This window comes from Anser cygnoides, chromosome 10 (genome assembly GCF_040182565.1).
Source record: "Anser cygnoides isolate HZ-2024a breed goose chromosome 10, Taihu_goose_T2T_genome, whole genome shotgun sequence".
NCBI lineage: Eukaryota > Metazoa > Chordata > Aves > Anseriformes > Anatidae > Anser > Anser cygnoides.
Window position 1 is genome coordinate 22593042 of NC_089882.1, and position 26537 is coordinate 22619578.

The window sequence follows — 26537 nt, forward strand, 5'->3', positions numbered from 1 at the left end:
AGGGCCTCAGCAGCCTGCTCCTGCACAGAGCACGACTCACAGCAGCTCTGCATATGCCTACGGCGCAACTCTAAAGTGTAACCCAAATTCTTGGAGGCAGATCGGAGCTAGCTTTAAACTTGCGGCAGTCGCGCAGCTCCAGGCACCAAGTATTTACTCAGAGCCCTTGTGCAATTGTACAGCTGTACAAACTGTACCTAGGCTGCAGCCCATGCTTGCTTTATTACAGGCTGTCATACACAAGACAGCTATCCAGGCTATAAAAATACCATTAGTTTTCACTGTGGCTATGTTATCTGCGAACTGAAGCAATCACATCCTAGACTAACCTCCCTTCCTACCACTTACCCCTTCCAAGTGTGACAAGGAGCCACGTAGCACTTCTTAGTTAACCCAGTGCCTGCCTGCCACGGCTCCCTGAACGGCGCGCAGCCTGGCCACCGTGCTGAGCCGGCCCCGTGGTACTGAATGTGTCTGGCATGTTGAGAGAGGACGAAGGCTTCCACCTCATCTCACGGAGGCCACAGAACTGCCATCAGCCACCTGATGTCTAGAAAGGTAGCAGAGCTGGACCTCCTGTGTTGACAAAGGGCTCTGTACCCCTATTGCTAGTGTCCGGAGGCAGGTATCTCTGGTACAAAGCCAACAAACAGTTCAGCAGCTGTGCATGAGAACTGCGCAACTGTAATAACTCTGCTTAAATAACACGATCAAAAGAACTTAGGTGGATACATTCACTCGTTCACTGGAAAATGTATATTGATCACAAAGAGGAAAATGAATTAAGGTGCTACTGAAAATTATGGGGTTTAGAAAGTCTTATAATTCATCTGGAACATTTTTTCTCCTCACCAATTTTTCTCCATACATAGCTACACTGCCTTGATCATTTTTTCATGACATTTTTATCTATTTCCTCCATTGCAGAGCTATTTAGCAATAAGGAAAAAGCAGCAGGTCAGTTAATCAAGGCTCACGTTGCGTGCAGAACTGATTTTTTGTTGCCTGAAAAATGGCATTGCTTTAACTCCCCGATTAAATTCCAGCACCTGCTAAGGGTGCAGTCCTGCTATTACTGAACTTAACAGGCACCTGGATGCTTGTAGGACTGCTTAATAAACACAGTCTAGCTAAAAGGTTTGGGCTGCTGAAGAGCACTCATTTATACTCTTTTTCAAATACGCCTTTTTAAATTAAATATGAATTGTGAATTCACAACATTTTATCCTCTTACTTGTAAACCCCTCTGAAATTACAAGGATCTTTATATACAACACCCTTATGTGATCTATACTTACTGTCAGATACCGGTTGAACAAACAACGTATTTGTAGGCCAGCTCCTACGTTACTGTCCACACCTAGTATTACTGAAACTCGTATTTTCTAAAGCATTCTTTAATTTGAGGTTCTGTGATTGCTGAGCTGACATGTCAAGGCCTCGATGCACAGGCCAGTTAGGCACTCATTATACCTAAACTCCTATTTGCACAAAATGGACTAAACAGTGCTTTTCACAACTGGACTCAAAGTGCATGTTAAACGCTGTTTCAAACTGAAACCTCAGGGTTTTCTAACCAGCATGTTTAAATACAAGGCATCCAGACACTGTAAACCTAGAGGTGTCTTACAGTCACGCTGAGTCCTACAGCAAAGAACTGATCATAAAAGAAAAGAACATTCAAAGTCAGCTTTGTAGACCTAAGTGTTGTATTAACATCCACTGAAAAACAGTTTGCTACTTAGGCAGTGCTCCAGAAGAGGACAGAAGACTTGAAAATATTTGAGTGAGGAAGCTGATGCACTTCTTGCATGCAAATCCAAACACAGACTAGCCTACAGTTTACCAAGAGAGTGCAGCACCAAGTGCTTTTCCTGGGGATGTCAGCATTAAAATTCCACCTTAGAAAATTAAGGGTGAACCTCAATTTAAACGTAAACTTATTTTGGAGGGGTTAGAAATCAATACTTCTAATTTACAGCAAATACAAGCTTTCAACACTCTAGCATATTTTCTCTGCAAGATAAAACTGCAGATAAAACTATGTATTTGAAAATCTGCCATATAAATCGAGCATATTCTTTTAACAAATAGTTGCGAAGTATTCCTGCAGATGTGATTGATACTGCAAAGGCCTGAGACTCTCTGAGGTCAAATGAAATTTTGATGGCATACTAAAACTAATATATTTTCTATTCAGAATCATAGTTTCTTTCTCAGAGTACAAATGGATGTGGAAAGGTAAGACGAGCAGTCTACTTAGCCATGCCAAAGGACCAATAACACAGCACTGAGTGGCAACACAAAAACTGACTCGCTTTACCTTCTGGCCAGACTCCCTGTACTCTGGAAGTTGCTGTTAAAAATCACTGGGGGATCACACAATTGTACAAGACAACAAACTTGGTATGAGTACTGGGACAAGTGTGCCACGCATTTCTACCTCTATGCAGTCCTGGATATTTTTTTAAAAAATGCATTTAAATATATATAATGGATTTGAACTGACAAAAGTGTCTTAGGTTCTCTGAACTGCTTTCAACTTACAGAATAAGTAATACTATGTTACAGAAAGGAAGATTAAAGTGACATTGATGTCAGCCTGAACAGAAGAAGGCTTTTAACAGCTTTATCGTAAGTTCAAAACTTCTTCATGTTCCACACTTGCAAATATATTTTTAAGTAGGTGTTTTGGTTTGTTTAGGTTATTTTCCTTCTAAAGTAAACAATTCCCACTATATTGTCTGTATGGACAGATTATCCAGAATAATTAGCATGCTTTATGGGCTCTATAAAAACACTTCTCAACAACCTTTTTTTTTTTTTTTCCTGGAATAAATCATCCATAAGGAAACACATTCCAGCATAGGTATTAGTATGGCTTATTCATGATAGTTGCTCTAGTCAACCTCTCAGTATAACTGAGTCTATAATGTTGACAAGCTCTTCAGAAAGAACTTGAAATAATTTTAAATATTAACTGTTTATTTATCTAAAAAAGTTATTTACCTTGTTCTATCTAAATTCTTCATATTCAATGAAATCTTTTCTGTGCAAGGTACAATTAACATTAGTAATTCCCTCCATTGTTAGAGTACTAAGGGGAACTGCATGGTATTTTAAGGATTAACCTAATCTTTAAGATTTACCCAAATTTGGCCACAGCTAGTGATAAAGATGTACAAGAGAAGAACTAGACACTGCCATCCAAAACTAGACCTATTTAAAAAAGAGGCAATGCTGAACACTCCAGAAGGAGAATTACATCTCCCCAAACACAGTGTTTTTAGTTTTGCAATATAACAGACAAGTGCATTTCTTAATCCAGATGGAGTTCATACTGTGCATCAAGGCACTATGATTAAAACCCATCATAATTTTATGCTGATACAGTAACTGCATTAACAATTTTTAGTTAACTAAACCTTTTATAATTTTACTAAGCCATTTACTTCAGCTATGCCTGCGGCAGAAAGTTTTAAAGTTTAAATCTACATGGAATAGAAAAATAAATATTAAAAATACTTGTTTTTTTTTTTTATCAAGTGATTGTACGATCCCTCCCTAAGACCACAGGTGCATGTTTTAAATACTGGTAACAAAATATCCACTGCAGAGAAAATAACTCACTTTCCTTCACCTACAGCTGTACCAAATAACCCAGAACGGATTTTTAGTTGAACAAACTTGTACAAACAGACTTTTCTTGCCTTGAATATTAGGTTCTGTAACCTCCTGTAATAGCTGAGTTTGGTAGTTAGAGGCTTGCTATTAAATATGACTTCTTCCTAAACATGACATCTTCCTACCATTATTATTTTGCTTTCACAAACTGTCTGCAAAAATACCATAACTGCTTTCAACTGCAGCAAAGCTGCACAGGAGAAGAGGGTGTCCCTAAAACAGGCAGCTCCTAAACCACGTGCAACTTCACAGATTATATGACCAACATCATCACCGAGATGTAGACAAGAAGGTGCCGCTCACAAAGCAGACGCAGAACATGCTTTTGCCAAACCATGCCCCTGAGCTGGTGAACTATCTTCTCCCACCCTACCTAAAGCAAGCCTGCACAGTACGGGGCCTGGAAAACACTTGTAGCTTGCAGCACTGCCTGCACAAAGCAATTTGGCTGGCCAGGCCTGCAGATGACGTAGCAGAGGTGCTACATGGGAACCTGCCGATTCTCAGCTTCTTTGTCAATCAGCATATGCTGCAACTCCCTCCTTCTCCTTTCTTCGCCTTCCCCAGACCCAAACAGCCATCTCCCACACCAGCAGGCTTTACAGCTGGGGGAACCTCTGACGCTCAGCTGTTGCTCGTACCCGCAGTCCTGCTGCTGGATAACACGCAGGATGACTCCTGGCATTCCTCACCAGGCAGGGAACCCAAGAGGTGGGGACGTAACATACATGCATTATGGCAAAGATGCAGGAGCTAGGAAAGCGTGGAGCACCCAGGCTGGCCTTTTACAAGAAAGCAAAGGATTAGAAGCAATTGGGGTGTAGGGATTTCACTAGACCAAACATCCACATCAGATGGCATACATCACATATAGCACCAAATGACCACACAAAATCACGTACAATATCTGCACTATACAAGTTTTATCCTGTGCCAAATATGGGGAAAAGAGTTTGCAACCTGAAGTTACGCTGAGTTGGCTGGTCAGAAGTGGGTTCTGTGCACTATGAAAGCCACAGCTGCCATCCAATTTTCAGGGGTATTTCAGGAGATACCAGAAAACAGTTTGGGGGTCATAGTAGGAGTATGCAGAGGACAGCAAACACAGGACTGGGGAGCTGGGTTTACTGCAGCTAGTATATGGTCAGCTCCACAAAGAGAAGTCCGAATGTTGAATGGTTTATCTGCTCATTTGAGTCCGACACCTTATTCAAGACTTTCAGGTAGTCCCCAGCAATATCCCTCGTGAGAATGGACTGTGCAGACTCAGCAACTAGGGCCACTGGAGACCACTGTAATCCTGTAAATACAGGCCATAAGACTTTGTGTTTGACCTAAGTGGTATCTTCAGTAGATTTCCACTCATCAGTCTCACAGAGGATGACAAGTCCATGACCACTGCAACAGGAAAACCCTGCGAGTGCTGTGCTACAGAAACGTTCTGCCAGCTTAACTAACCACAGGGGAGGAAAAGTAACAGCAGGGACAAGCACGATTCCTTGGGAATCCAAGAGTAAGCGTTTCAAAGTGTCCCAACTCTATGCATTTCTTTGGCAAAGAATGTACGGTCTTCATGAGCAGAGCAGTCTGACAACCCTGCTGTCGCATTTTTTTTCCTTTTGCCTATAAGTTCATCTCCATTCTCACCAGAGCTTGGAGCTGCTCGTCTCGAGCTGCTCAGGCACATAGAAAGCACAAAAACGATTGAAACTCAATCTAATGAGAAGTCACAAACAGCACTCTGTGAACACACCGGTGGCTCCTTAGTTCAATCCACTTCATAAACAGCGTCTAAGGGTCTCTGATGATGGATAACATATGGAGTCATAACAAAGGGCCTCTGAAGGCATTCACAGGAAAGGAACGGAGCCAATGATGAAAAAGTCTTCCCTCTTTCTCTTTACAGATCAACACCACCACATGGGCAAGATTACCAGTAACAACTGATGCGCATAATCAACAGGGATGCCTAATCTTTGTCTCTCACAAGAAACCTATCAGCCATCTGTATCAATTCAGCAGTGTATTTTAACGCAGTAACTTCACTATGTACAGGCCCAAACCAGAATGATGACAGGCAGCCAGGAAACAGAGGAGTGCTCTGAGGTACAGCCTTCCCCCGCCACACAGAAGTTCAGATATAACAATGAGCAACCACTTAGAAGCTTGTCAGAGTTAAGTAATGAATTCTACAGAAATATCAAACTGCTTCACAAGAGAAATCCTCACTAATAAGAATTTCCCTGATGAGTGAAATCTGAAAGCCCCTGAGAACCCTGACTCCCTCCCTCTGGCACTTGTTTGAGGAAACATCACAGAGCAGTGATTTCCAAACTGTAGTCAATGGCACGTCAGCAAACTGCTGAGTACACTGTGGTGGTCTGGAAAGCGCTCATCTGTCACGTGGTGGTGGTTCCATCTCCCTGTTTCCAACTTCCAATTGCATTAAACAAGTTTAACTCACATTTAGTGCTTTTAATTTACCCTCAGAACTTCTGAAGTTGCCACAGAGATGCTACCCACCATTAGATTGCAGGGAGACAGTGACTGCTGTGTAACTGAAACTGTGAAAAACATTTCTTTAAATATTTGGAAACTAGTGCCAGAAAGAAAGCAGGAAAACACCTGATCTTTTTCCACAAATCCAAAATAGGAATGACATTTGTTTTCTGAATTGCACACTGTGTGCCATGTTAAAAAGAGACATAAGCATGATTACAGAATTAAAAAGTTGGGCAAGCCTCCTTGTGCAGCTTTGCACACTTGTTTATTTTTGTTTGCAGTAGAGTATCCATGTAAACATTAACACTATCAGTGCTTTGTGAGACTAGGAGAGAGACAGGACAATTCTACGTGACTAAATCCTGATTTACATTTTTCGTTGTTGAATGTGTATTTGTTCATGTAATACCAAGCAAATCAAATAGGCACATATACAAGGGGTTTCCTACTTAATCAGTCAACATACTTCTCCAATACACTATCTGAGGTTTTCCCTCGAACAAAAGTCTCCTCCTTCTCAGTTTTGTTTACATTAAAATACATCTCTGGATGCTACCTTGTGGCTAAGCAAAAAGCATACGGCACCCTGTTTTTAAGGCAGCGTGACAGATTTACAACCCCACTCTGTCCCTTTATAAATGAAACACCTTTCCTTTTGTGTGTGGAAGACAGTCACCGAGCTGCCCACAGAATGATCATCATCTTGGTCAGTTACAACTGATCGCTTTTCATCAGTTTTAATCAACATTACCCACTGTATCAAGGCCGCTTAACTCCTTGTCCTGCTTAGGTTTTCAGGAATCCATGAAGTGTGAAAGTCTTCATTTTTATCAAGTTCTTTAGTGTCCCGAGTTTCAAGTGCACAACTGTTGAAGTTTCTCTTCAGCCTCTCAGTTTCACCTGCACCTCGGTGTTAACGCAGGCCGGCGCGCGTTGTTTGAGCCTGATGTCCAGAACCACAAACGCAGAGCACCCCACCGTCAACACGGGCATAGAACTGCGTATTTCCCTACTTCGCTTCACGTTTATAAACAGCTTTTTAACCCACTGATGGCACACCATCCCGAGTGCCACCGCTAGGTTTCTTTACCAGCTTTTCTGCGCACAGGGCCAGTTCCCAGGACACTGCACTTGACACTGGGCCTGTCGGCTACCCATACCGCGGTCAGTGCCCCCTGCCCCCAGGCACATACCCAACACCTTTAATTTAACACAATTTAACCTCACCGACCACCACCCGTGCCCAGCGCTCGTCCTGTGACAGACTGGATTTTAATTTTGGCTGTGACTCCCTCTCCCATCCCTTGCCTCCCCGCCCCGCCACCCGGCTCCTCAGCCCCTCTGCCGACTTCCCCACTGCTCTCACAGCGGAGGGAAAAGAGAAGAAAAAAAGAAAAAAAAAGAAAGAAAAGAAAGCGAAACGCTCCCGAAGTTCAGTTTCGCGGCGTTAACTCGAGCGCGCTCGCTCTGCCATTGTCTCCCGCACAAAAGCCCGCCTGCGCTTGCTTTCCATGACAAAGCTTTAGGGGAGAACCGGGGCGAGAGCCCCAGCCCGCCTTTGTCCGCCCTAAACAAGCCCCCTCGGAGGGGCTGCAGCCCTCAGGGGCGGCCCTTGGGGCGGCTGGGGCCGTTCAAAGGCGGGCGCCCATTGTCCGGGAGCCGCCGGGGCTCGGCGCCACACGGCGGCGGAGGGACCGGGGGGGAGCCGGAGGGGAGCCGGGGGGGAACCGGGGGGACCCTGCCCGTCCCCGCGGAGGCGTGGGCGCCCTGCCCGGCGGAGGGGCGGGCTCTCTCCCGCCGGGGTCTTCCCCGCCCGGCCGCGCCCCGCCTCGGGGCCGTCGCTCCCCGGTTGCGGAGGGGCTTCCCCCCTCGGCGCGGCGGAGCCAGCGTGGCCGCGCTTCCCCTCCGCCAGGGCGCGTGTGGAGCCCGGCCCTCACCGGCGGCGGCGCCGCGTTCCCCCCCGTACACACAGACACACACACACACACACCTCCCTTCCCTCAGCCCTCGCCCTGCCCCGCCGCCGCCCGGCTCGCCCCGCCAAGGGTTAAGGCGAGAGGCCGGCGCGGCGATGGCAGCAGCCCTGTCAGAAACACCCGGTGCTGCGGGGTGGCGAGAGAGGAGAAAAAAAAAAAAAAAAAAAAAAAAAAGAGAGAGAAAACCCCCGCGCGGGGGCCCGCGGCTCCGTGCGGCCGAGCCCGCTGACAGGGCGGCCGAGCCCCGGGACGCCCCGCCGCCTCCGAGCCGCTCCTGCGAGCGGCCGGGGAGAGCCGCAGGGCCCCCGCTGAGCTCCGGTCCCCGCAGGAGCGGCCCCCGCGGCGGGGCGAGCGCGGTCCCCTCTCGGCGGCTGCCCGCCCCGGGGAAAGCACAATAGCCCCCCCACCCCAATGACACCGGAGCCCCGGGGAGAAAAGGGGGGGGGGGGGGGGGGGGGGCTTTGTGAGGAGAATTGAGCGAAATTTACAAAACAAAACAAAAAAAAAATACAACAGAGAGAGAGAGAGAGACGGGGGCAGAGTGGCTCCTCCTCCTCCTCTCCAAAAAGGCCTGTTGGAAAACTGCACACGGCAGCGGCTCCAACGGCACCGTCTCCCTCGCTCTGCCCTGGAGAGAGAAAAGGAGGCGAAAGGCACCGAGCGAGAGGGGGGGATCGCGGCGAAAGGGGGGAAAAGGCCCGATCTCTTTGTGTTACCTGCCGTGAAACCAGTCCTTGCAGGCATCGCATTCAATCATGAAGCGGGTTACGTCGTATGGCAGCCTACAGATGCAATAGACGGGCACCGTCGCCATGTTAGCTCCCTTCAAAACAACACTGGACTCCCAGACAAGCGAGCAGGGCTCGCTGCGGCTCCTGCCGCTAGGTAGCTTTTGCTGCTTCTCCTTCCAAAATGCCAGCAAATTTGCAATGTCGAGAGACGGAGCGGGGAGGGGGGGGGGGGGGGGGAAGGGGGAAAAAAAGAAGGGGGGGGGAAAAATCAGATAATGCAATTACGGCTCCTCAAGGGCGAGCGAGCAATGTCAGAAAAATAATAAAGGGCTTCGCAAAGTTTGGCTGCATGGTTCCTCCGGCTCCGCGAGCGCCGACCGACCGGACTGGGGCTTTTTTGTTGTTGTTGTTGTTAAATGATTATTATTCAAAATGTTTGGCGAAATGCATTATATTGCATGCCCCCTGGTGACAGTACAGTACCGAGGCTTTTCATAAACACTCCGAAATGTAGCCCTTTCCTTGTAATGTCCTTACGTCAGCTTGCAACATTGCAATATTTCCTCTGCTGGGGCGGGCGGCGGCGGGGGAGGCGAGGCGAGGCGAGGCGAGGCCAGGCGGCAGCTCCGCTCTGCTCCGCTCCGAGCCGGGTGAGTTCGGGGGGCTCCCGGGGCCCGAGGGGGGTCGCTTTTTGCCTGGGGCTTTTGCCGGTGCGGTGCCCCGGGAGGGACTTTTTAAAGTGGCCCGGGAACGGCGGGGGGTGCCCAGGGACGGGGGCAGGGGGGCGAGACCCCCCCCCGGTTCCCCCCAGCGCCCCCCGTCCCGCAGCCAGGCTCGGACGCCCCCAGCTAAGGGCAGCTCTCGCTCCGCGGCCGGGTGCGGAGCATCCACGCTTCCAAGTGGTTCATAGCCACCGTGCTGCACCCCCGGCTGACAGGACACCCCACTGGGTAGCACTCTGGGGGTGGTTAGGGGCCTCTGGGCACAAGCTGCACGTGTGTTGATTTATATTAAAAAAGAAGAAAAAATAATTATAAATGGCCTGCTAGTTGTTTGGTAGAATTGCAGTCCATGTGAAGGTACCTGCCTCTGCATGTGCTGGTCCGATCGCCACTAGCCACGGAGCAAGCAGGGCTACTACAGCAGAGGTGAAAATAAACACCCCGTGCCTGCGAAGTACTGACCCAAAGCCAGCAGGTACGGGCTACGTGCTGTGGGGTGCCACTTGGACACAACTCCTGCGTAGCCCCAGACTACAACTGCCCACAGACACCGGCTTCCTCATGGACAGAGAGCAGTAAACAGTGGGGGTGAAGGCAAAATTTGAACCCAGATTGAGAATTTCCCCCAACACCTAGGCTCCAAACAGCTGTTAGGGTGGTTAAAATAGTCACACTTTGGGATGTTTTGCTGGGATATACGTTCTGAGTGTGCTTGATAGCCACTGGCACACTTCTCATAGATGTGCGAAAACTTCTCATAAAGTAGTCACAAAGAGTCCCACCTCACCTGTGATTGCCAGTTACGATTGATTTGGTGTCTTGAATCCATCTCATTTGGGGGATGGGGGAATATATCTATTTGTCAGTAGAGAAAAAAAATGGACACCTTTCTGTTTTTTCAGCAGTCAGCAAAAATCATCAGAAATCACCTGTAGTGGACAAGGGGAATTCAAGGGCCCAAATAACTTGAGCTTTATTTTTTTCCCCTGCAGAGATAAGGCCATTGTCGGCACAGGCAGAACCTGTCTAGGCCAATTGAAGAGACATTGTCAAAATTACTTGCCTTGCCCATCAAATTTACATGCCACAGCAATGACTTTCAGTCAGTGTTCATGCAGAGCTACATTGAACTAGTGTCAGAAATTACATTCCTGGGTCTACCATGAATGTTTACGAGTGAAACTAAATTTCTAGCATAGCTCAAGGTGTGGTAACACAGGGCTAAGCTTACAGGCCTACATTTTACATTATGACTCAGTTGTTTTGAATGACGTTTTGAGGCACACAAAGGGGCCTATTTTCCTCATTATGCTGAGTGGTGTAAGGACCTTGTCCTCTAAAAATCAGACCCCTTTTAACTTTAAATTGATTTATCATGATTTTAATTGCTTGGGGTTTCAACCAGAAAAGTAGAAGAGCGAGTCTAGGGAGTAATGCAGGATGAGGAGACAAGGCCCAGAAAACCATCACAAGAGTTACGTGGGCTTTTATAGGATCCCCTCTTCACCACCTGAACATGCCAACCGCATCCATCAGAACCTCTCAGCTTTGCAGCAAAGGTTTAGGTAGAACTTTTGTTGATTTTGATAGCCTTTAGTATTATGGGACAGTCAAGCAAAAATTGTTTTTTTGCCTCCGCACACTAGAAAGGCATGCAACTGCAACCTGGAGTGCCCTGTTCCTGGTTTATGAGCTAGCAAACCCATATGTTCTGTGAAAAATCACATCCTCATTGCCTTTCTTTGAGTTCCACAAGCATCGCCATGAAAACAGTCCTATTTCCAAAGCACCACCTGAAATTCTAGCATCAGCATGTCTCCACCGCAGCCACTGGGGAAAGAAACCCTCCTAACACTGTGGGGATTTTGGTGGCCACAACAAAGGGTGGCTGGGCTGCACGAGGGTGTAGCCAGACACTGCTCCACAGACGCGGTCCGAGCAGTGTGAGGCTGCTCCGCTGTCCCCTGCTGCTCTCTGCTCCAGCAGCAGAGCGGCGCCACCAGCAGAAGCATTTGTGCAAAGTTGGTGGGGTTGTCTGATGGCGTGCCAGAGGCTACTGCAGCTGACACTGCCAAAACTGCATGGAAACAAGTTAGGGGAGACTCAGATGCTCTGTTCTGGCAACTCAGACGTTGTACAATTCATTTTGCCAGGGATTAGCAGATAAAGAAACTAATCGGTGAGGTTGTCTCATTGTTCTGAGTTTTTCTATAGACCCAGGAGCCGTGCAAGGAGGGTGCTTGGCTGTTCTCACGCAGGGAGGAGTGAGTGGTGGAGCGATGCTGAGATGCCTTAACCTAACATAATTTTTTGGTCACCGAGTTAACTTGTTTGAAATTCCGAAGCAAGTTTTTAATAAATATTTTTAAAACGATAGGAAAACAACAACAGCAACAACCCCCCAACAGCATAAGCCCAAACAGCTGTCCAGAAAACACCTGCATGGTGACAGCAGACTCCGCAGGCAGGATGCTCACAGCAGCCTAGCTGTGGGCCGAGCTCACACAGCACTAGGAGCCCGGGGGCTACCACACACACAGAGATCTGCTGCCATCTTTGAGTTTCTGGAAGGGGATGAGATTTTTCTGGAGTATTTAGGTGATCCTGGAGCACAAGCCTCACCAGCTGTGACATTCTGAATTACCTGGGCACTTCTGAGGAGCCTCCATTTGCTCTTTGATTGCAAACAGTAAAGGTTCACAATACTCAGCTCTCGGGTTCCTGGCCTGGGGAGGCGTACAGAAAAGGCTCTGACTTGATCACCAGCACAGAGGGAAGCTCTTTATTACCATTACCAGCTCTTTATTAGAGGGAAGATCATTATTACCATTTTTTGAGCTTTCCATTTTTTCCTTATTATCATTTTGTACTTCCTGTAGATTTCCTCTACAGTGGTACATACAAGGTCCCTCTCTGTAGCTTTAGACACATTGTCCCTGGAGTTATTTCACTGCTAGTGTAAAGAAGTAAACCACATTAACTTTTTTTCCCCTTCGACCATATTTGCTCATTAAGTAAATGTTTACAAAGAAGATATCTATGAAACCAACCTTGAAAAAACAGGGATCACTGAGCTTCAGCAAGAGAGGAGCTAGTTGGTGACAACATACGTCCCTTCCAGTTTTCCTCATCTGATACCAGATCTCCTTATTACATTAATTGGTTAGATCTCACAAAACACTATGATGTCGTGGTTTCTAAAAACATACAGTTGAGTTAAGAATCTGACCAGAGAGCTTGCACACACTGTCTCCTGTGATAGTTCAGCTCTGCCATGGGCAGAAGCGGAGGCCAAGTGAGATAACAGTGGGAAGAAACTTGCAGGTCTACCATGGGCACAAGCGGTCACGCAGTACTCACAGTGCCAGGGCTGTCCTGTGGAGAACTTTACAGTAAATACACAGAGGCAGCAGTTTAAATGCTGTAATAAAACACCCAAGTAAACCCAAATTCCAAACCAGGGGGAATAATGAGATATGCCGTTTGAAGCAAGGCAGTCAAGAATGTAAACAGCATTTGTAATTTAAAATCACTGAAACTGTAATAGGAGACTAGGTTAAAAGGGCCTTTCATGTAGCAAATTAGCTTAAAGATCTAGTTAAAGAATTTATTTTGTATTCATAACAGTTAACGCAAATTGCATTTATCAGTCCATACATGTACCTTTCGACTCAAGCACTTTCCTTTTGCCTCGTATTTCAGCACACAATCTCGCGTTACACCGGACCTTGACACAAGGAAGCTACTTCATTGGGCATCAGCACTGTACTGACAATAAAATTGTGTCTTCAGCATGGCTCACCAGAATCTGCAAGGTTCATAAAACCTGAACTTTGACCACCCTATCAGATGTCAATAAAAACTTACCAGCATTTTGTACAAGATTTTAAGATTTCAAATGCTTTTTTTTTTTTTGAGGAAAAGATTCTAATAATTCAGAAAATCACCAGTAGTCCTCCACCACCACCACCCTTCCTGGTATTCCTGTGCCACTGCTGCAGCCGGGGGGAGCCCCAGAGAGGGCAGTGGGATCGAAGAGCAACCATCTGCCTTGCAGCATCACCCTGACCACGTCCTGCAGCCTTTCAGGTGTGCTGGCAGATGTGCTTGTTGAAGTAAGTATATACATTTATTAGCCAAAGCCTCCTGCAATTTAATGAACATTGGGTACAGAAATATTTTTGAAGTGTTTATTGTCTGTGTTTTACAGCAGGGCATAAAGTAGTGGAATGACTGTCACATTTTACTAAGCTCAGTGACAGAAGCAAACATTTAATTCAGCAATAGAAATATTTCCATTAAACATAGTCCTCACATTTAGAGCCCAGGTGGCAGGAAGCATCACACCAGCTATGCCTTTTCTCTCACCACACACATTACATGTGCAATACTTCATCAAACTTAACTTTCAGGAGGATAGCTTAAATACAAAAAATTAAAATAAATATCAGAGAAGCACACCATCCCCGCTTGGGCTGTGGCAAGAGCAAGGGGAGGACAGTAAGTGAGGGCTGAGTCTGAGAGCAGCCTCCCGTATCAACCTACCACCTCTCCATCACTGGATGGCGACTTTGCCGATTCCTACAGGCCACATCCTCCAACATGCAAAACAGCCAGTCATGTAGTGTTATATCGACCTGCTTTAACTCATCAGAAACACTTGTGTAAGTGAGACAGGCGGCTGGTGAAGGGTTTGGGCTGGGAGGCCCCGGCACACGGGCTTCGCCGCCCACCCTCTCGCTCCAGCCTTCGCTCTGTAACCCCTCACACACAGCCTGAGACGCACCCTGGCTCCCCACAGACAGGACAGCAAACCCAGCCAGTGACCCAGCTCCTCGCCTGGACGAGCAGGAAGCTGTGCTGGCGTGAGCCAGAGGAGAAGCCAAACCTCCGTACGCCTCACAGCCGAGGGGCCTGCAGCTTGTAGAGCCTCACTGCGAGGCCACACGTCCGCTCCACTTCAAGCCAGTTGCTCCTGGGCCACGGTCTGTGAGCTGGGCAACACATTTCCCAGCACGTTCGTTGGACTGTGTTCACAATTTGCCCGGTGTCCAAGTTCCACACACCCTGGAAGGCCCCTAGTGCTCAGGAAGTGTTGTGACGGAGGCTGCGGTGCGGGAGGCAGCCACGGCCCAGCGCGGTTGTGCTCGGCAGCCCTCTGCAGGCACTGTGGGCGAGCGAAGCAGCGGGAGCTCAGGCAGTCATTTGCACTCACAAACAAAAGCCTAAGGCTTGGTACTCCTGCACATCCCTCCCCTCTTTCATGCGCCCTGCAGTCATTGCCTCTTTCCTAAGTCCTGGTTAAATTGGGCTTCTACTCTCTAAGGAAACAGCCAATTTAGACAGGCAGTACAGAGCAGCTGTATCTGCCAGTCTGGATTTACAATACCTCCCCTGGCAAATCGTCATAATCTCAGCTACAAGTGTGATTTAGCTGGCACACCACGAGCAGGGCAGCAGCGTTCCCACAGGCAGCAGGAGCCACTGAAGAGGAGTCAGAGTTGCCACCTACAGCACAAGCCAGGAGGCTTCCCTCACAACACATCTGCTGGATGAAAGCAGCAGCAACCTGTCCCGCTCCCTCCCTGAAAAGGCCTCACTTCACCCAGTGCTTGGTACATCAAAGCACCCAAAGCATCCACGAGCCCCCAGGAAAAGCAGCCCAAATACATCAGTGCAGACGCAAGGTTAAAGTCAGAGCAGAGTCCACAGCCACTGATGCAAATAAGAATGAAAAGACAAAAAGCAAGGGAAAAAATATGCATTTTTTTAAAATCCTTTGTTGCTCTCATGGTTGGTTCTTGGAGCAATGGGCTGCATGGACAGACTGCTTGTCACTGTCACCGCATGACTGCGGGAGTCACCAGCAAGAGCTGAGGTCTGAGGCACAACAAGCAGAAAAACCATCAGAAGAGGTTCAGTTGCAATCTCTAGAAATCAGTACTTGCTTGCCAACTTTTCTGCTCTTCAAGGGAAAAGCCACATTCTGGAGGGATAATGCCCCGCCTCATCCCCAGGTCACCCTCAGGGGCAGCAGAAGCTCCTCAGGGCCAGCAGCGACCTCGTTTGCCCAGCTGCAGCTCTGCCCAGCACACGAAGGCTACAAGGCCAGGCTGCAGCTTCCAGAAGTGCTTTGTGAAAGTGATTTTGACCAGGGTTACTCGAGTAACATGGCCACTGAGGAGCCTCATGCAAAATGTTTTTATAAACATTTAAACCATTAGTAAACAAGATTTCATAACTTGGCAGTCGGACTCGTATTTTGTTATTTTCACCCAAAGCAGGCTGCTGTGCTGAGAGCTGCCTTCTGCCTCCATCCATTACGATATCAGAGTCCAAGGGGGAAGTTGCAATGAAGACTTGAAGCTCCTCGTGCATTTTATTTTGGAATTTCTTACTTGTGCTTACAAGGGTCACTTGAGGCTGTTTCATCCAGAAAGGTGGATGTATCCTGGTCAGGAGGCACACCACAGGGCACTACACTTTGTCACAAGTGCTGTAACTGCACCACTACAAAACAAGCTGAGAGGCAACAGGAATCTGCAGCACTCCTGCTCCTCTGTAGCACCTCCCCCAACTTTTACTCTATATTTTCAGGGTCCCCTCATGTTTGTTTGTTTTTTTTTTCTTTATATTGTCAAACTCATCCCCTCATATTTTTTGCTTATATTGTCAAATTCATCTGCATAACTATGTGAGGACAGATGTGACTACAGCCAGAAAGCAGGCCCACCCTTCATCACAAAGCACACCTAGGCCTAAACACCAAACCAACAACTCATTACAACCCCACAAAACATTCAGAACTGCACCTTCTCCTGCCAGAACAACCAAATTCCTCCTGGCACTGACATCTCTCACTTGCATATTAAATACAGCCAGATCAGCTCTTACCTGCTGCTTGGCCACAAGAAGCACCATGCTCACACCCTGCCAACCCCAGCACACAGCCTGGTCCCTGAAGGAAGGACGCCATCCATGCCTGGTGATTGCAGACCAGGCTCACCTGGGGGCACCCAGCCCATGCTTCTCCTCTCATAGGCCTGCCACTGCGATAATGAGGTCTGCCTAATTGCTTGTTACATTGCCCTTCCTTTTGCCTCGTCTCTAGGCTGCAGGTGGGCTGAGAGAAAGGGACGTCCTATGGCACAAGGCAAGGCTGTGCTACAAAAGCTCTCCTTCCCTCCTGCCTGACTTCCCTTCGGGCTGCTGTGCCTTCTGCACTTAGCTGTGTACTGCTGCATTGATCCGATCCAGCTTTAGCCCCACAGCTCACCTCCTGTAAGGAGGCGAAAATGGGTCACGACAAGGCCTCCAGGGCCTGTGGAGAGCCTGGAAGGAGCGGAGCAAATGCAGGAGGGCAGGGGCTGTCTATTATTCTACTTGTAGTAGTCACAACTATAGGTGCAAAATACCACCGAAATGACTGTGAGGGTTGAGCTGGCCCTTCTCAACACCCCACCGGCCAGCTCACCCACTGGCCAGCTGTTCCCACCAGAAGACCCTGAGTCTGCCTGGTGGCCGCAGTCCAAGACCTGTTCGCAGCACCTCGGCCATGACACAGCCACCTCCTGCCACAGCACGGCCACGAGCAGAGGAAATGAGATGGTTCTGGCTCTTCCCCAGCACACTGCTCGCCCACCAGTACTCCATCAGGTCACTTCAGCTCACATCTGACTGCCCTTCTGCAACCCAACGCTGGGCTCTCCCTGCACCCGTGGGACCAGCCCCCCTCCTTGTGCTTGGGCAATGGGAGCTGTGAGATGGGCTCCATATCTGGAGCCAGGGCACAGAGCTGGCCTCAGAGCCACATCTGGTCAGCACAGCACAGTCCCCAGCACCCTGCTGCAGGACCCCGGTGGCTGATACCCTGTGTGGCTCTTGCCTTGGAGATGGGTAGTGATGTCCTGGCTGCATGTAAGCTGGGAGGTCTGGCAGTCATCATCTTTGTTCCTATCATTTTTCACTTGAGAAATGAAAAGGCTCAATTCTCGTACACCACGTTGGCCTATATAAATAATAATGAACCCTCCAGTCTCGGGCACCTGTTCCAGATGCTGCATCCACAGGGTGCAAAGACTTGCTGCGTGGCAAGGAGCTGACTTCTGCCTTTGCAGTCGGTGCCCAAGACATTTTTCTGGGTCATTAACAGTAAACCTTATGGCAGTGCATAAGCCTGCGTTTGGTGTGGCCACCCTTTGCCACCACCCAGCAGGTGTGCTGCAGCCCCAGTGCTGCGTTGTCCCCGTACGACTGGCAGCAGAGAGGACTGCAGAGAGAAGAGAGGACCACCAGCGAAACATACGGCAGCTGCCTCAATGTCTCCATGCTCAGGACAGAGCTGCTGTGAGCCCCAAGTCCAGTGTTGTTTCAGGAGATACAGGCAACCTGTCTACACATGGCAACAGATTATTAAAAAATGTTCACTAATTCAATTAACACATCAAAAAAGTTCATGTGACAGTGAATATCAACATAATATATGTGCAGATGTATAAACCCATGTATGAAAGACATTTGTCAGGAAGCGTGAGATGTATATCTTTGGAAAAGGATTAAATTAATTTTAAATACACTGTAATTCCTGCAGGAATCTACTCGAGACTACTGCATTAGTAGCAGAGGGATTACAACCCGCTTCGTGTGCCCACAGCCTCTGGTCCAAGGGTGAAGACATGCACCCACGCATGTACCTCCACTGAGTGGATTCACCACATTGTTCAGCTCCCCCTAACCTGTGAGTGTGCAGCCTGTGCTCAGCCCCAGAGCTGCTACTGCTGCATCAACCCAATTCTCAGTTGCCAAATTGTACATCCACACTGCAGAGAGCAAGAAGAAAAAAAGTGTTCGTTCTGGATTAGATTCGCATGTTCCTGCTCAAACTGTACCTGCAGACTCCCCCAGAGACTTCCACAAGCATCTACCAGCTGCCAAGAGCTTGTCCTCCTCTCGCCTCAGCATCTGCCTCTGCCAGCCCCATGTCGTTTCTGCCCAAGAAGACAGGTTCTGGCCTCCCGGGGGCAGTGCCAGGCACTGAAATGGGCCATGAAGGAAGGAACTGCCCCGGATAACAGGCACAAACGTAATGCAAGCCAAACTTTCACCATAATTTCTGGAAAAAGTCAATGCATCGCTTTGTATTTGGGGCAATGATCTAGTTCATTTGCTGTACTTTCACATCCTAACTTCAGTCATGCTTGTGTGGATAGCTAGTTGCACTCCAGCTACACATGACAAATTTTGCAGGTTTAGTTACATTAACGAAAGGGGTGAAGTCACTGTACTTCCAGCACATCGCACACAGGTGACATCTCCTATGTAGGCAACATCAGACAAGATTTATTTTTGTTGACATCGATTATTGCATGGCAGTGACTGGTTTATGCTATAGCAGCGGAATACATCCTCTCTGCTGTTACAAGAGAGGGCAACTGGTGCCTTGTAACTTCACCAGAGCAAGAGATGGAACACACAGTCCATGGTGGGAGAATAATACTGCATGGGTGCTGGGCAGGAAGGGACACAGTCCCAAGAGTTCAGCAACAGAATCCCCAGCATAGCTGCTGTTACACCAGGAAAACTGCTCCTCTCCAGCTCACTTCACTTCTGAAGGGAGAGAGGAAGAATGATTGCTGCAATTTGCACAAAACACAGCTGCGCTGCTATAAACTGCATCTATAGTAAGAGCACAGAGCCGTTAATACTGCTCATGTAGACACAACATGAGATCAAAAACGCTCAGGGCAAGACTGTTTTTAACAATGTGTCAGGCACTAGAGTAAACAGATGAACATTTAGATAGAGACAGCAGACAATAAGGGCGTGCCTAGACAGAAAAGCTATTCTGATATCAACCTAGGTATAAATGTATAACTACTCATGTTATGTCAGTACGATCCATTATGTAGAGAAAATGCTCGCCTAACAGAATAATTTGCTCTCAGCTACAAGAAGCTGGGATACAAGCAGTGCTGATCATCTTGTATGTCAAACATAATACTGATGCACAACTGCAAGCACCTGGCAATGGCCTTTTTCTTTTTAAACAACTGCCCTTGTTATTTCTGTCAAATATTTGCATCTCATTAGCTACTTTGCATTTAAGAGTGGGCATCTGAAACAGCTGTATAAAATAAAAAGGACACAGCATTACTCTGATTAAGTGTGCTATTTCCCAGCAATGGCAGCATATGAAAGTTTTGCTTTGTTTTCTTTCTGTCTTTCAGGAGGACATAGTGTATGTAGTCTGCTAACTCAGTCACTTTATTTGGGCATAGGAAAACTTTTATTTACAACATGTAATTAAAAAATATTTGACAAAAAAGGCATACAGTATTTTATACTAAAAGAATAAAGATTTTTATTAAGCACTGTAAGTTGCATTCAATAGCCTTCAAATACACCACACCACAATCCATCTACAACCAATCAAACCCAACAGTAGTTCATTCTTGCACAATCCATGAGTTGGGGCAGAACTCCCTTCAACTTACATTAAGATACCTACTTAGCTCTTGCGGGCAGGGAATGGGGAATTACACCTCATTTCTGATCACTAATGTGTGATGAAGAGCATCAGGAGAATTATATGAAAACGAATATAAAGAAATGATTCTGATTTTGAAGTACATTAAGTTTGGAAACACTAACAAAAACATCAAAATGATACAGGTATATTTGCTTATACTAAATTCTTGATGGGAAAGTTCTCAAGAACAAGCCATTTGTTTCCTGCTACAGAAGGGGGGTACTTTTTTTTTTTTTTTGAAGATCAAAGCTTTTTTTTTTTTGTTTTTCACAGAATTTCATATTTGCTAATATGAAGGCATAAAACAGCAACAGAGAACAATAATGCATACAGCAATGAGTACACCAGGGTAACGTTGATATTCAAAACGGCTAGATAATTTTTTTTTTTTAAGTTTTAGAATAAATGCAACAGAGGTCAATAATCACAAAATTTTAAGGTTAGAGCAAGATCAGTCAATGACTAAACATAGTTAACATCTTTTATAGGACTATTACTGATTATTAGCTTTTTGTTTTGCAAATGGGCACAGTACTTGTAAGAATGGAAGAAAGAGGACAATAACATGCATAATATTAACTACACACTTTAAAAATTATGAACCATGCAGAAGTTTAGCTCAAATAGTAGTACTAATGGTCTACGTCTGATTCAAAACCACATAGTTCATTGATCACGGATGCATGGTATTAGTCACAAAAAGTTTCAGAACACATTGTGTTTATTTTGAAAGGTCATTTGCATCTTCTATGATTTCAAGTTTATCTCCATTTAACTTGCTTGTAAAGTATGTATGATGTATATTTAAAATCAGCAGAACTGCAATATTACTCTATAATTTTTAGTTTCGATAGTTTGCACATTTTAACACAAAAGAACCACATCAACGGTGATGAAATTTAAGAAAGAAAAAACTGTGGTTGTGCCTTTTTCCCCCCATAATCATGAAATCAAAGCCTTAAAGAAAGCTTTATTGTGACACAGTAATGCAAAATCAAATATAATGGCATACATATGGTGCCAAGTACTAAAAATTATATTTTAAGCTATATATACTTAAAGACTGCCAAAATTTGTTTTCTTTATATTTCAAAAAACAAAACTACAAGCTTTTGTCATAACCAGTTTAAACTTTATGTATACTTCATTTTAAGTGCGGGAGTCAAATGCTCTTCATTCTCTTTCTTTTTTGTTTTATTGTAGCATTTTGACTACAACTGGTTAAAACTAAAAATGTGTTGTTTAAATCTCTGACATCAAAGAGGGATCCGAATTTCCAAAGTCCTCATTTTTCTCTTACGGAAAGGAAAAAATGTACGTAACTGTAGGCTCTCTTTCTTTCCAGATATTCCTAATCCTGACCCTTCCCAACATCCTTCACCCTCTATAAAAAATAAGTTTACTCTTCTTTTTTTAAGACAGTGGCCTCAAGAGTATCATCTTTATGGCAAACACTGTCTGCATTTAGTGCATTTAAGTGAGGATTTGTATTGCACATTTTAGAGTCATTACTCAAGGCACTTTCAGACTGATTGGAAGCCCTGATGTCTCCTGTATTCCCATTCATCTGGGAAGCTGGTTTTTCCTCATTCACAACTCCATTTTCAGCCAGGGATCCATCTGAAGACACAATTGAGGATTTAGATTCCTCTGATTTTGACTTAAGTTCTTTGGCTACTTCTTCTGCTGAAGCAGCATAAGGAGGTTTGCCCTATTTTTTAAGAAAAGAAGAAAATTACTGAAGAACCACTGCTATATATTTACAATCTGTTACAATGACACTATTAATAGGCAGCATGCAATGTGCAGAAGTATCACAAGTAAACACTGAATATTATGTACTGCTGAAAAACGAAGTGGCATACAAAATTAACATCAGAGCACAGACGTGAAAGGAGTTTCAGATTTGAGTGCCTTCTAGCCGTGCCTTTTGATGTTCCTGTGGTAAAACGCACTTTCTACTTTGAAGCCTCAGTTATTTCATAATGTAAAAGCTACATAAAAGTATAGAAATACCAAAACTGAGAAACAATATACAGCTTAACTCTGCTTCTTGGTTCATATACATTATAATTTAATGATATGATTACACAGTATTCAAATACAAATCAAAACTTATTTTTGCAGAACTTTAAAAAGTGCAAAAGTACCATGCACTATTATCTGTACTAGTCTATACGCTTCTGAGATTAGGCACGTGACTTGATATGAAAAGCATATAGCAGAATCTTACACAACTGAGTATAGCAATAAAAAACATACTTATGCAGCATTAGAATGTATATTTAGTTTTTAAGCATCTGTAGCAATGAATCTTAGCATTCCAGAAACATAACAGGCTTTAAACAACAAGAAGTAAGTAGGTTGGGTCGCTAAGAAGCGATGTACTGTACTTATCTGTCATGCTGTTAACAAAGTCAAATACTAAGAAATGACTAAGATATGGATATCTTATACAATTTGAACAATAGCACACAGTTTCGTAGTGTAATAATTCTGACATACTAAAGCCAGCATGGTTAGTACTCTCATGAATGACTGAAAGGTTTTGCAGGTGAAAAACTTAAGAACTGTTGTTCTCTACTATCAGTATCATAAGCCTTGTTTTCTAGAGAAATCAGAAAATATTCTGGATTAACATTGCATAGGAATATAATTGGCATATGAGAACAATGAGTATTTATCATGTGTGTAAATGTACTTTTTTCAGGCTTTAGTAAGCATTATATTTTAAATACATGCTTTTTTGTGTTTCCAGATCAAGAGTGAAAGATCTTATCTTGTGAAGAAATAAGCATGTCTTATGTTCAATAAATACAAACTGCTTATTTCCGTCAGATTCTCCAACCTTTATCCATGGCACCTCATAATCTGTATCAATAAAGCCACTGGATTCTCCAGAGAGGATTTTAATTGTTGCAAATGTGCATGTCTGACTCTGGCCCTACATCAGCATTCTTTCCTTAACTGCCCAGGTTTGTAGGACAGGGAAGCACACCGTTGCCAGTTAATTTTAACTGGGTATCAAGATCTACTTGTTATGTATTAAGCTTCCCAAATTCTCCCTACCACATGCATTTTAATCCACCTTTTTTATTTTTTTCTTCTTGTAAAAGAGACATATACTACAGTAGAGTGACTGACGACAGTAAAATTTGATGAGCTCAGGGCCAGTTTGCAGAAAATGTCACTATTTACCTTTCCTCTTCATATCACAGGCACAGTTTTAGACCAAACTACTTGCCATTCCAAGTTATTTACCATCCAAATAATATATTATTAATAAAAATGTGACTGCACAAACTGGTAAGGCTGTCTACCATCTTACCTGCAGGTCCTCTCTGAACTACATTTACATATGTAAACCTGCAGGAAGCCCAGCATATTTGGGAACTCCTTCTCCAGGCTTGCTTTATTTCATGGGATTAAGTACTTGGAAATGAGATACTATATAATTAATAGTGGTTTCTCTTCTATTTAAAGTACAAGAGCTAAAACTTTAAATACATAAGTACATCTATAGACAACACAATCTGTGTAAATAGAAATTTAACAAGAGAAGTATTTCCATTTTTACATCTAAAACAGCAAGTTTTACTTTAAGTTAATAGTTGCTTCATTACCCACTGGAGAACATCCCTTCTCTTACCGTCTGATACCTGCAAACATTTTGCTACTCTTACATTCTAATGTCTACATGACAAATCAAAGAACCATATGATACGTTTATTGTGAAAGTTTTCTGCCTATTTACTACCCACTCATCCATTACCCTTGGGATTTTCAATATTGAAAACTGCATAGCAGTAAGAACAATGAAAAAAGGGAAGAAAACACAACTCTGAAGCAATTCGCATTTAATATGAAACATCAGTTTGCTTCAGCTATATTTAAAGGATCCGTGGAAAAGACAAAAATTATGATCCACAGACTCTTTGTATATTGTCATCAAAAATGAAACTCTGTGCTCAGGGGGCAAAGACTGGTCTGTTGTTTCCTAGAAGTTTAATATAAGTTCTTTGATTTGGAGCCATGCAGCAGCAAAAAATCTTCTACTGCTACTATTTTTTCTTCATGAGATTGGACTGTGGCTCCAGGAAAAAAAAAAAAAAAAAACGGGAAAGACTGGGGGTGGGAACAGAAACTGCTAATTTGTTTCAGCTTTGTATTTCTCCCATTTTTCTAAATTCTCTTCTACTCCCACAACTGGTTAGAACTGTGTAGGCACAACCTTCCTATCAAAATACATTTTCCGCTTCTGTCTTTATAACCAAAGTTTGCTTGTGATTGAGATGCAAAACTAGCCTGTTATCTTTATGTGCAGCTTACAGTTTCAACACATAGGCAAGATCACTGTAAGAAACACTTTTATATTTTCAAGTTGTGCTTGTCAGTATTAGCTGGCCTGGAAGTCCATACCATACTAGCCTATGAACTAGAGGGTCAGGCACATGGCTTTATTACCTGAATTGCTCCCTGGCTTTTATAGCCTCTCCCATAGTACCTTCCGCCTCTTCCAAAAGTTCTTATCACTGGAGTGGAAATAACTCCTCTAGGACGCCTATAAGTTGAGGAAAAAGAAGAAAAAACACACATCAACTTAATCTCAAAGTACGTTAAATTTCATCTTGCTTGCAGAATGTTTTTTTCTAGCTTTACCGTCTAGTGACTTACATTTCATACATGACTGCCTAATTAAGAATTAGTGTTCTACTACTTACAAGTGTATGAAATCTAAAAAACTTCATTTCGCTAGCAGTAAAATCACTATTTCTATATTTCACTTTATGATAAACAATAACTAAGTACTTTCAAACTTTGCAAAAACATTTTCAAAATGTCAAGTTATCTTTACGGTCCTTTAAAAACAGAGCTCAAAATACTTCCACCTTAAAAAACGTGCAAACAACTCAAACCACTTGAAAGGCCATTTCTCCCATTTAATAACACTCCCCACACATAAATATGCTAGACATAGATAATTTTGAATTCTCCCATCAAAACTGAAGCAATTTTTTATTTTGCCTTTCTTCCTTTTATCTGATTTCTTCTAAGAACCTGAGGGAAAAAATGGAGGCTTCAGCCCAATTTGACATGTAGCAATATATCAAGTTTGGATGCTTTTAAATGGGAATATTCCAACCAGGATACATCAGGTGGTGGCTTTTTGATTTGATTCAGTAAAGATTAGATCAAAACAAACTTTCACTCAGCTAAAACTTTTAATGCAATCAATTGCAGAAATGCAACTTCCTTCACTGTTGTGTCAAAAACTATTTCTTGGCTAAAACTTCTTTCTGTTGTCTCTACTGGAGACAGGTGATTGCTCTACTTTTCCTCCAAATCCCCTGCCCAACACCGGGAGGTCGCAACATGAACACAGACTCCCCTGAAGCTAGCACAGGACAGCCAGATGCTGCTGGATACTTCTGTGTACCCAATGTTTCCACATGCTTAACATCCATATACCTACTGTTTCATTATGTAACAATTCCCATATGCCAGTAAGGTCCCTATGAGCTGTACAAATAACAGCTTAAAGAGGAATGAAGATTTTGCTCAGTGCTCCTATTTCCTGCTGCTGCTATGCTGTAGCAACCCAGTTAGGCTGAACTGACAAAGCAGAGAAACACCGATCTGTGCCATGCGAGTCTTTCCTCACACATTGCAAATTCCCACATTCAGTACAAGAAATTAAATACTGGATTTTCAAAGTCAAAGCAGAGGATAAGGAGGAAAGAATTGTGTTTTATGTTTAAAGACTCTTACTGCATTCTTTCCAAAGATTTTAAGATGACTTACCTGTTCCTTTTTTTTTTTTTTTTTAAAGTGGTGAAAGTATACCCTTCAGGAAACTGAATAATAGATTTTTCCAACTCAGATTAGTATCACGCTAGATATACTAATGGGTCAAAGCTAGTTAAAAGCAGCTGGTACAATTTTATATAAGAACAACATTCACGTTCAGCGTTGCACAGACATAAGACAATGCCATAAACAAGCTTGACATGATCCCCTCTGCTGAAACAGATAAAAAATGGAAAATAATTGTGTACAGCTAGATGATAAATTGCAGTCAATGAAACGTGCACTTTCCTAGTCAAGTGTTCATTAGTAAGAAATGGCATCTACAGACAAGGACCCCAATCTGTATAATACTTGGTATAATACTTGGCTTTAGATTGAACAATAGCATTAGTGTTTTCCTACTACGTTTAATTTTCATACAAACTAAAACAACAGCTAACCTGCCCGTGGTAGCTTTTCCTCTTTGACTAATTCTAGTAATTCTAAATGTAAAGAATTTAGTATCAGTTATGATTTAATATATGCTTTAATATATGCTTTAATATAGACAGGAAGATCTAGCTCTGGCAGCTTCCTTGTCTTTCTG

General features: G+C 44.5%; 2 protein-coding genes and 1 long non-coding RNA gene across 7 annotated transcripts in view; 1 reads left to right on the forward strand and 2 right to left on the reverse strand.

The window, feature by feature from the left end:
- PHF2 (PHD finger protein 2) overlaps positions 1-9140 on the reverse strand; it is a 95822-nt gene extending 86682 nt beyond the window's left edge. For all 3 annotated transcript variants that reach the window (XM_048061577.2, XM_048061574.2, XM_067003270.1), the window contains exon 1: positions 8879-9140. In XM_048061577.2, the coding sequence (XP_047917534.1) occupies positions 8879-8976 (98 nt within the window). In that variant the 5' untranslated portion in view covers positions 8977-9140. The remainder of the gene's footprint in view (positions 1-8878) is intronic.
- Positions 9141-9386: 246 nt separating this feature from the next.
- Positions 9387-13499, forward strand: LOC125182522 (uncharacterized). Its single transcript, XR_007162495.2, has 2 exons — positions 9387-9543; positions 13318-13499. It is a non-coding gene; the product is annotated as an uncharacterized lncRNA (long non-coding RNA).
- Positions 13500-19877: 6378 nt separating this feature from the next.
- FAM120A (family with sequence similarity 120 member A) overlaps positions 19878-26537 on the reverse strand; it is a 54062-nt gene continuing 47402 nt past the window's right edge. For all 3 annotated transcript variants that reach the window (XM_048061572.2, XM_048061573.2, XM_048061571.2), the window contains 2 exons: positions 24608-24704; positions 19878-21854 (listed from right to left, as the gene is read on the reverse strand). In XM_048061572.2, coding sequence (XP_047917529.2) covers positions 21543-21854; positions 24608-24704 — 409 coding nt within the window. In that variant the 3' untranslated portion in view covers positions 19878-21542. The remainder of the gene's footprint in view (positions 21855-24607; positions 24705-26537) is intronic.